The sequence below is a fragment of the Quercus lobata genome, chromosome 11 (genome assembly GCF_001633185.2).
Source record: "Quercus lobata isolate SW786 chromosome 11, ValleyOak3.0 Primary Assembly, whole genome shotgun sequence".
Taxonomy (NCBI): Eukaryota; Viridiplantae; Streptophyta; class Magnoliopsida; order Fagales; family Fagaceae; genus Quercus; species Quercus lobata.
The window spans coordinates 12,978,900-12,990,497 of record NC_044914.1 but is presented as its reverse complement, the minus strand read 5'-3'; the positions used below and the strand labels follow the sequence as shown (position 1 = coordinate 12,990,497).

Sequence of the window (11,598 nt, the reverse complement as noted above, 5' to 3'; positions counted from 1 at the left end):
TTGACTAGTGTTTGATCTATTGTTAATTTTTTCTCAAATGATACTTTTTACTTAACTTAGGTCACTTTTCCAATTAATTTTACCTAGATTCCAAACTTGGGGTATGTTTTCCCATTTGAGGCTCCTTAATAGCCCCAAATAGAATATGTTTTTCTATTTGAGATTTGTTTTCTTTAATGAAAGATTTTCTTTTATATGGTTAAATTATAAATATTAATGGATTTTTTTTTGTGTGAATCAAACAATAAGAAAATATTTTTTCAATAATGTTTTAAGGTAATAATATATATTTTTCTAATAATTTAATAGTTACAAGAATGAATGAGAGGAATTTGAACTTCGATTCTCCTTATAATAATAATATCGTTGAGATAAGTCTCCTAGTTTCTTTATTCAAAAATATAAAAGTCTCTTAGCTTCTAGAATTAGTATAGTACTACAATTAAAAGTGAGTTATAGTTAGCTCAATTAGTAAAATCACTTTATAAAAAAAATGGTAGTCTCTAATGGTTGAATAAGAAATCTGAGATTTAATTTCTGCCTACATCAAAAACTGATTGGTATCTTAATTTGATGTTAAAGAGTTATCATTAAGAACGAACGTTATAGATTGCAAATCTCAAAAAAAAAAAAAAAAAAATAACACTTAAAAATGGTGATCCCTTAAATCAATCCAAGTGTTAAATGAAACCCTTGTTAATCATGTACTGTCTATATCACTTGTAACCATCCCAATGACTCATGCCCACATAAATATAGGAAATTGATGGTTAATAGTTAATACCAATTTGTAAAAAAATCCATATCCAACGTTCATCGAGAATAAGCGTGCTACCATTAAGTTAGGTTCATTACCAAAGTGTCAAAATGACTCAAAATCCACCTTACATGATAATCAAGAATTTCAAAATTTGACTTTTTGTATTATTAGTTGTATTAAGTAAATAATACACTACTATAAGTTTCTTTAGAAATATTCTCTCTTCTCCTTATATGTGTGTTAAAAATATTTAGTATTCTTAAAAAAAAAAAAAAAAAAAAAAAAACCATTCACATCACAGTCACGTTGTGCAGTACAAAATCCACCAAAAGGCAACACATAAACCACCCTAATACTTTGCAAGTACAAAACCCATCTTAAATGATAATCGAGAATTTCAAAATTAGACATTGTATTATTAGAGTCATAAGTAATAACACACCATTCACATCACATTCACATGTGCAGTACAAAACCACCAAAGCCACAACACACAAACCACCCTTAATATTTTTGCAAGTACAAACCGCTCTCCCAACAAATCTCAAGGGCAAAATAGTAATTTCAACTCCCCTCTCCTCACCTGCCCCCACCATTTTTTTCTTCAGCAACTTTAGTTAAAAAATTGCTGTCTCAACCATCTCCCTCGGAAAGAAAGAAAGTTCCTTTTCCTCTCTTTCACTCTCACATATATATCTTTCCTTTCCTTTCCTTTCCTTTCTCTCTCTCATTCTCTTTATATTTCTTCCCCTGCTTTTCCTCTGTTTCTTGCTCTGTTTTCTTCCCCTGTTTTTTTCTTTGTTCTTTCTACACACACCTTTCAATGGCGCCGGGTTTAAGGGACCTTCAGCTCACAAGACTCGCCGGCGGCGATGAAGAATCCGGCGACCTGGAGGACGTGCGCCTTCTAGATTCCTACGAGGACACCGGTAGTTTCAATAGAATTGAAGAGGGAATGAGAACAATTCAGGTCAGAATTACAGGGATGACCTGTGCTGCTTGCTCCAATTCTGTTGAGTCAGCTCTCAATAGCGTTAATGGGGTTCTCAGAGCCTCCGTGGCCTTGCTTCAGAACCGGGCTGATGTGGTCTTCGATCCCAATTTGGTCAAGGTTTGTGGTCTTGGTTTTGAATACCCATGTTGTGTTTTGACTGTTTACTTGATTTTCGGTGTGTTTGAATGTTCGTTTGTGGTGAATTGGGAAATGGGTCAGTGTTTTTTTTGGTGGAAGTTTGAGTTTTTGGAGTTGGTTTTGTTGTTTTGGACTATGGGACCAGGGTTTGTAATAATTGCTTTGTGATTCTCATGTTGTGTTTTACGGTTTACGTAATTGTGGGTGTGTTTGAATGTTAGTTTGTGGTGAATTAAGAAATGGGTTACTGCCTTTTTGAGTTGGTTTTGTTGTTTTGGACTATGGATTAGTAATAGTTACTGTTTTTGTGATTTGTGCCTAGTTTTGTAATTTGTGAGTTTTTTTTTCTTGGACTATGGATTAGGTTGGTCCTAGTTGATTGCTTTCTATGACTTCATTTATGTTTTGTTAATTTATATATATTTTTAAACTGGGTTTAATTTGCAATTTCTGCTGAACCAGATCATGTGAAGTGTTTAATTCGGTTCCTTTTTGTGGTTTATGTATCTTCTTGTTGGGATTTTTATTTATTTTATTTTTTACATTATTATTTGGGAGTGTATCGTGAATATAATCGGTTAGTCTAAGATTTTGAGTTGAAGCTAAATGCATTTGTTTTGCAATGTAGATCAGCCTTTATAGTTTAGTATATCTGATTCATATATTTATTGTAATGATGCCATTTCTTTTTCTTTAGTAATTATGGATGCTAGAAATTATAACAGGTTAGTTTAATGATAGAGGTTCATTAGTGGAGTACGGTGCATTAATTATTATTATTTTTAAAATTTTAAGTGTATAGTTCCTAAAGTAATTGAACTTAATCAAGTTTTATTCATTGTTCAGATCATGAGCATGGGTATTTTTATTGGAAATGTGAATCATTATGCTTGAATGTAGGTGTTGATCAATGATTATTATTTTTTAACATTTTATTGGATTAACTTCGGGTATTCAAGTGGTCTTTTGTGTTTGAGCCCCTCTCTCTTTTATGGGGTGTGTCTACATGTACCTGAAGCGTGGGTGATTTTTTATTTGGAGATACAATAATGATTAGAATTAGGCTGAAGAGACTGAGTAACCACCGGATGCCCTTTATTGAGTTTATTACTACAATTGATGGTGTTTCCTCTCTCTCTCTCTCATACTCTGAATTTTCAATTCAAGGATTCCTGATTTCTTTCATAATTCTTATTGTGCAATGGTACATAACGGTACATGTTTATATCAGTTGAAAGAGGATAGAAATGTTTGATGCACTATGATTAGATAGTGGGATTACTATGTAAACATAATTTAGAACTTTTTAGCTAGTCTTATTAACTATAAACCTGGCCTATAGCTTAGGTGCCAGACAGCTAGACCAAAGTGGGCAGAAGGCCATTTCTTTATAGAGGCACTTCTGGGTGAGAGAAAAGTAAATAATAGAATGTATCTGTGTTCTACATAAGATGAGATAACTAGCAAAGAATTCAAGTCTTAGGTTTAACATTTTTGCTGTTTCAGTGTCTGTCACTATCAGTTTCTATAGAGTGCCTGGCAACTATTTGAAATCCTTAATTGCCTTCCTATCTGTGATTGTGTGTGGGGATATCTTGCAAAGTAGTTTATATCTGCCAACTTTGTTCTGTAGACCCCATTAAAGACTCCGAGGCATTTTCTTACTTGTCTTACTTTAGGATGAAGATGTTAAGAATGCAATTGAGGATGCGGGCTTTGAGGCAGAGATTCTACCTGAACCTGGTACTTTTGGAACAAAGCCACATGGAGCTCTGGTGGGGCAATTCACAATAGGAGGTATGACATGTGCAGCCTGTGTAAACTCTGTTGAAGGTATTTTGAGAAATCTTCCTGGTGTCAAAAGGGCAGTAGTTGCCTTGGCCACATCACTAGGGGAAGTTGAGTATGATCCCACTGTCATTAGTAAGGATGATATTGTCAATGCAATTGAAGATGCTGGTTTCGAAGGTTCACTTGTACAGAGTAGTGAGCAGGACAAAATCATACTAGGGGTTGCTGGCATATACTCTGAGATGGATGTACAGCTTTTAGAAGGCATACTTATCCAATTGAAAGGAGTGAGACAATTTTGTTTTGACAAAATGACAAGAGAAGTTGAAGTTCTCTTTGATCCTGAAGTCGTCAGTTCTAGATCCTTAGTTGATGGGATTGAGGCAGGAAGCAATGGGCAGTTCAAATTAAATGTAACGAGCCCTTATGCAAGAATGACTTCCAAAGATGTTGAAGAAGCCTCAAAAATGTTTCGGCTTTTCACTTCCAGTTTGTTTCTCAGTGTAAGTAATTTTTTGCATCTCCATGATTTGGTGTATTGCTCATCTTTCTTCATGCGTTTTTTATTTTATTTTATTTTTTTGCTTCTTTAAGTTGTGTGTCTTTTGCCTGATCATCATAAGGCCAAAATAAAACTTAGTCATAGTGTGTAAATGTAAAGCTTTGTTAAGTTGAGTTGAACCTTTGTCCTGATCATTTGTTATGCATTTAAATCTCAATGTAAATTTTTTAATAATAGGTATGTTTTGTAAAGCTAAATGAGGTGTGTTGAATGTTTTATACCTTTTATTTGAATTGTAATGCATTAGATTAGACACTCTTATCTCCACCCTAGGATTTGGTACTTTGTTTAGTGAAGGGAGATGTAAATCAAGATAAATATACAAGTAAAATTTATTATAAAAATTCATCCTTAGATGTTTTGCAAATCTAACTTGAATTAGTTTTTATTTTTTGTTTAATGTAAAAAATCAATAATTAGATTGTAAGAGAACCTTACAAATGATAAAGGGGATGATATACCTTTAGATGTAAAGGCGTGGGCCCCATCAGATCTGGACCATATCTTTCTTCTTTTTTATTTTTTTTAAAAATAAGTAGATCTGGACCATATCATATAGCATAGTTTCTACATATCTAGTGAATGGTGAGTCTCTTCATTATTTCATACTAAATATAAAAAAGAAAAAAAAAAGTGCAGCTCTTTATCATTTTGAATTTAAATTATTCATAAAAATATAGGGATATTAGTTTGCAAAGACAGATATGCACAGACCTTTTTTGGCTTCTATTGGCTAATAGGGAAACAAGGCATCATATATTGACATACTTTATGTTTTTAATTAGAAGAAAATAAACATGTCCACAGAAAATATTTTAAAGCCCATGTAGAAATCCATCTGACACCGAGTTTCTATTCTAACGTTTTAAATTAATTGTTGGCTCATTCTTTGGCTCCAGATTCCTGTCTTTCTCATAAGGGTAGTTTGTCCTCACATACCACGGGTGTATACCTTATTGCTGTGGCGATGTGGACCCTTCCAAATGGGGGATTGGTTGAAGTGGGTATTGGTGAGTCTTGTCCAATTTGTTATTGGAAAACGCTTCTACATTGCAGCTGCCAGAGCTCTTCGAAATGGATCAACTAACATGGATGTTTTGGTTGCATTGGGAACTTCAGCCTCTTACTTCTACTCTGTATATGCTCTTCTATATGGTGCAGTCACTGGATTTTGGTCTCCAACATACTTTGAAACAAGTGCCATGCTGATAACATTTGTATTGTTGGGGAAGTATTTGGAGTGTCTTGCCAAGGGAAAAACATCAGATGCCATCAAGAAGTTAGTGGAACTTGCACCGGCAACAGCAGTGTTGCTTTTTACAGACAAAGGTATGCATGTGTATGTGTCTTCCTTCATTTTTTAACAGAGGTAGGGGTGTTGTTCTAATAGAAGCATTGATGTTTTATTGAAATTACCAAAATATTTAGATCTTTTGTAATATATTTTTTTATATTGATTCTAAAAATTAAATTGAAAGATTGTCAATAACTAATTGGTTTTAATTTTATTGGTTTCTAGGTGGGAAGAGTATTGGAGAAAGGGAAATAGATGCTTTGCTAATTCAACCTGGTGATACTTTAAAAGTTCTTCCTGGAACAAAGGTTCCTGCTGATGGTGTGGTTGCGTGGGGTGCAAGTTATGTTAACGAGAGTATGGTAACTGGTGAATCTGTACCTGTTTTAAAGGAGGTTGATTCATTGGTTATTGGAGGTACAATAAATTTACATGGTGCCCTTCACATAAAAGCTACTAAAGTAGGAGGTGATGCAGTTTTAAGCCAGATAATTAGTTTGGTTGAGACAGCCCAAATGTCAAAAGCTCCTATTCAGAAGTTTGCCGATTTTGTAAGTATTCTGGATGTAGTTTTCTGTAATCTTAGCTTGCCTTTCCAATTTTTATGCTTATGCATTATTTGAATTTTTCTTAATGCTTTGAAAAAAGGAGGATTTCATTTTACTGTTTTCTGAAGAAGCAAATTAACTATTTATATGCATAACTAACTGTAAAATGATTTTCATTGTGGCTAGGCAATTGGCTCTGATTGAATTGCAACTTACCAATTAAGCTATTGAATTACTAGCCCTTTCATTTTTGAAGTTCATAATTATATAAGACCCCTTCTCTCTCCCCATAAGATTTTCAAAATGGGTGGCGTCGGCTCTTTCCCTTGGATTTTTGGCTTTTAATAGAGAATATAACTTTAGATAGAATAGAATGGAGGAAAAAAATACATCTGATCGACCCTAACTAATCTATTGAGGATCCATAGCTGACCCCAAAAATTCGGGATTAAGGCTTGTTGGTATTGTTGGGTTTCTGCTCTCTTCTACTGGATTACTGTATTTGTGTGGAGGTGAGTTTATCCGGTCCAAAGTCTGTGTTCGAATGATGGTTAGGATAAATACATTTTACCTGCCCCTATATTCAGTCTGCTGAATGGGGCCTAGAACGGCTCTTAAAACATGGAAGATAAAGGAACAAATAGGACATTTTAGCCTTAACATATTGGAGTTTCTTATATGGCAAGCACTGCAGCATGCTGAAGACAAACTGAAGCCAGTAACAAGGTGCTTTGAGTATCAATGATTCAGTACCCTATTCTTAAGTGGAATGTGATACGTATCTTTCTGTGCAGGACTTTTACTTGATTTGATTGGATAAGATAGTATGATGCCTATTTACCCCAATCAAATTATACCCTTAGATGTAGGAGATAGAGAGAGATTGAGAAACTTAATTTTATGAAGGCTCTCCAATCACTGATATACATGAAATGGAAGAGAAAAAGAAGAGGAAAGTGATCAAACCAATTTAGGCATGTCAGAGATTAGGCCATTTTCCTATATATACGAGTCCCCGTTTTTTCCTTATTTTTTTTCAGCTTTCAATCCCTGAATTTATAGTTTTAAAATTATAGATTGATCTGGTAATATATAAAGGGTCTAGTTAATGTATGCCCTAAGGGCATACATTAACCATCTATTTTAAGAAACTTTTTATGGAAAATTGAAAAACCTGTCAAATTAGTTAGTTACTTATTCATTTTTCCATAAAAAATTTCCTAAAATTGTATACTAACATATGCCCTTAGGGCATATGTTTATAAAATCCATATATAAATCTTGGTGTCATATGGTGTCCCTATCTTAATTATTCATTGCACATGCAGGTAGCAAGCATATTTGTTCCTACAGTTGTTGCTTTGGCATTGTTAACATTATTGGGTTGGTAAGTTCACAATTCTTTGGGCATGCTACCATGCTTCTCATGGTTATTGAATTTTTCATACCGTTATAATGTTTATGCCTCATTTTTATTAAATTTTTTCTTTTATTGATTTGATTGTCTCTAGGTATATTGGTGGTGCTCTTGGAACTTACCCAGAACAGTGGCTTCCAGAAAAAGGAAATCACTTTGTATTTGCCCTTATGTTTGGAATATCAGTGGTGGTTATTGCATGTCCTTGTGCGCTTGGCTTGGCGACGCCAACTGCTGTCATGGTTGCAACAGGGGTTGGGGCTAATAATGGTGTGCTGATAAAAGGAGGAGATGCTTTGGAAAGGGCTCAAAAGATTAAGTATGTGATATTTGATAAAACAGGCACCCTAACCCAGGGAAAAGCCACAGTTACAACAGCAAAAGTTTTTACAGGAATGGATCGTGGAGAATTTCTTAGATTGGTGGCCTCTGCAGAGGTGACTTCCAATTCCTTACTAGTTTTCCATTTTTTACTCAAAAACTCAGCTTTGTGTTTTTAGATTTTCCCAATTCTTGGCTCTGAATTATGGTGCCAGAGAAAGTTCCCAAGAAGACCTCATAATATGACAACAATAAAATAAAAAAATTCTTGCCATAATATTTTGACTCCTAAAATGGAAAACTTGCTTTTGACGTATGTTATTCTGACATTCTACACATTCGACATATATGGTAGCAGAGGACATACAAAAAATTGAATTTTCATTTTCTCCTTCTTCACCTAACATGATTTGTTCCCTTCTTTTGGGGTGTTGTGGGGGTGATGAGACTTCTATATATATATATATATATAGTAAGCAACAGTATAGTAGCATAACTTTTTATTCTTTATTTTTATTCCCTGGCTTAGGCTAGCAGTGAACACCCATTGGCGAAAGCAATAATGGAATATGCACGCCATTTTCATTTCTTTGATGAACCTTCTGCAACCAAGGATTCTCCAAAACATAACAAAGAGACAAATTCCGGATGGCTTTTTGATGTCTTGGAATTCTCTGCTCTGCCAGGAAAAGGTGTCCAGTGCTTTATAGATGGAAAGCTTCTTTTGGTGAGTTTCCTTTACATTGAGATATCTAAATGTCAATTCATTCTTTAAGATACTTTTTGGGATTGCTTACTGGAATTAACGTATCATGAACAGGTTGGTAATCGGAAACTGATCACTGAAAGTGGAATCACTATTCCAACCCATGTTGAAGATTTTTTAGTAGAGCTTGAAGAAAGTGCCAAGACCGGCATACTTGTTGCATATGACTGTAGCTTAATTGGTGTTTTGGGAGTTGCAGATCCACTAAAGAGAGAAGCTGCTGTGGTTGTAGAGGGCCTTAAGAAAATGAATGTCATGCCGGTCATGGTTACAGGGGACAATTGGAGAACAGCTAGGGCTGTTGCTAGGGAGGTTCGTATATAACTTTTATGTGTTATTCAGTTAAAACCTGGATTTTAGCATTATGAAACTCAAAATTCTTTGAGTTCTGATATTTAGGCAACAATTATGTTACTTTTCTAGGATCTGAGAGTGTGGTTCTTACCCCTATAATATCAATAATGTTGTAACAAAACTTAAAAGTTTTTCATCTAAAACTCTATATTCTCTGAGTTCTGAAAAATAAATGATGATGCTGGGCAGGTTGGGATTCAAGATGTAATGGCAGAGGTAATGCCAGCAGGAAAAGCTGATGTTGTCCGATCATTCCAAAAAGATGGGAGCGTAGTTGCAATGGTGGGTGATGGAATCAACGACTCCCCCGCACTAGCTGCTTCTGATGTTGGTATGGCAATTGGCGCTGGGACAGATATTGCAATAGAAGCTGCTGATTATGTATTGATGAGAAATAACTTGGAAGATGTAATCACAGCCATTGATCTCTCAAGGAAGACCTTTGCACGCATACGATTGAATTATGTGTTTGCCATGGCCTACAATGTGGTTGCAATCCCCATAGCTGCTGGGGTTTTCTATCCTTCTCTAGGGATCATGTTACCACCATGGGCAGCTGGTGCATGTATGGCTCTCTCATCTGTAAGTGTAGTATGCTCTTCTTTGCTTCTTAGGAGATACAAAAAACCTAGACTTACAACCATACTAGAAATAACTGTAGAGTAGAAAGAGAACTAAAAAACTTTAGGTTACGGCTTTGAATTGAGATAAGATGGGGGTTCCATTAAAGTTTGATATCCCAATTTTGTATATTTCCGTTTCTCTTACACTGAGGGTGTAAGTTTGGCACCCCAATTCATTGTAAATTCCCTTGTATAATAATGTCCTTAATGCTTTTTCTTTTTTAATTTCTATTTTTTCCCCACTTTGTTATGATATTTTTATTCAATGAAAATGATTATGTTTGCTCTCTCTCTCTCTCTCTCTTTTTTTGTGATTGTGGGGTTGTGTGCGTACATGTTTCAGTGTTTGTGTGCAATAAATCTTACAACATGTGTCCCATACAATGTGGAGTCCGTACGATGTGAGTGGGTGAATGTATATATCTAATGTGTGAAATAATTATTTGAGAAAATGTTTGTTTGTTGTGTACCATATATAAATTGTGGAAAAGTTCTCTAAATTGCGGGTGTCAATATATGCAGCTATAGGCACAATTAAAGAGTTGTCTCTTCCATTTGAAAAATAAAAAGAGTTGTATTTTCATTGGAGGCAAAATAAGGAAACTTCTAAACGTTTTCATGGGATACTTTTAATTTTCTGTTTGTGTTTGTTCTTTAAGGCTTAGTTTGTTTTGACTGAATATTTTCTCCATTTTCGGGTGTTTGGTCCGACTAAAATAATGGCCAACCTTATAGAAATGGTGAAGATACCTTTTAATTCTTTCTTTGTGTTTGTTAAGTCTTTGTGTTCTGACTGAAAATATTTTCCCCATTTTTGGGTGTTTGGTCCGACTGAAAATAATGGTCAATTTGAAAAATAACTCCCTTTGAGACTTAATTACATAAATTAATTAATTTTTTTTTTTTTTTTTTTTACATATCTTCTTTGTAAAACAAAGTTTGAAAAATATCCCAATTCCTCTCTTTTTCACCCCCCACCCACCCCACCCATCACTACCATAAACTAGTTGTGCCCACTGGTGCCAACACTGCAATTATTGACGCCTCCACCGCGGCCATTGGCACCACAAACCTCTCTCTCTCTCTAACCCACCCACCTGCCTAAACTATCCCAACCATCACCTGGGCAATCACAACCCACCTGGTGACCACTTGCAAGTTTAAATTTTGTGTTGAGATGATTTTTTTTTTTCATACAAGCCAAGCACTTGAAAATGTTTTTCCTTTTTGCAAGTTTAAATTTTGTGTTGTGAAGATTTTTTTTTTCATACAAGCCAAACACTTGAAAATGTTTTCCAGTGCATTTTCAAGAGTATAACTAAACACTTGAAAATATTTTCTTTGCAATCATAATATTTTTACCTAAAAATATTTTATAATTAGGAAATCATTTTTAGTTGAAACAAAGGAAACCTTAGGCATTATGTAACTAAAAGTTAGTTTAAACTGAACATCTTTATGTAACTGAAAATCAACAAAAGGCTTTTTGAAACCACTGTACCTCCACTTGCAGCAAATCTCTCTTTAAATAGGTTAAACTGAAAGTTTCTCTTTATTTCTAGTGTAATGGAGTCAAGCCAAGAAGAAGCTGACCTTGAGATAATCCAGAACCCAATGGAGCTATTAATAACAAGGTTGGCTTGACCAATTTAAAATCTATATTGTTGAATGAATCAACTTTAAAAGTTAATTGGCACTCCTAGCCAAAGCCAAGTTTTGATTCTCGTTTCGCTTGTATGCATGCTTAAAATTTCAATCTCTTTTATGAATAAAAAATTTTGAAGGCATGTATGGAAAAACTCAGTTGATTCGACCTTAAGGGAAGTTTTACAAACTACTGTTTGCATGTGAACAAGCTAAGCCTAGCCAAACTTAGTATTAAAAGCTCATAATTTTATTTATTTTACTTGAAATAAAAGATTATATGTTAAGCTTTATTCATTTTTTGGTGAACAAATGCATATTTCTTTTTGATAAATTAAAAATGATAAGGAGGAGGAGACCAGTGTGACTTCCTTACCTAGTTGAAA

General features: G+C 34.5%; 1 protein-coding gene across 1 annotated transcript; it reads left to right on the top strand.

Moving 5' to 3' along the window:
* The first annotated feature begins 1,423 nt into the window (after nt 1-1,423).
* Nucleotides 1,424-9,793, top strand: LOC115968002 (copper-transporting ATPase RAN1). Its single transcript, XM_031087194.1, has 9 exons — nt 1,424-1,871; nt 3,572-4,186; nt 5,145-5,574; nt 5,765-6,090; nt 7,416-7,474; nt 7,599-7,941; nt 8,355-8,552; nt 8,646-8,903; nt 9,135-9,793. The coding sequence occupies exons 1-9, from the start codon at nt 1,584-1,586 to the stop codon at nt 9,609-9,611; spliced, it is 2,994 nt and encodes a 997-aa protein (XP_030943054.1). The 5' UTR covers nt 1,424-1,583; the 3' UTR covers nt 9,612-9,793.
* Nucleotides 9,794-11,598: the final 1,805 nt, after the last annotated feature.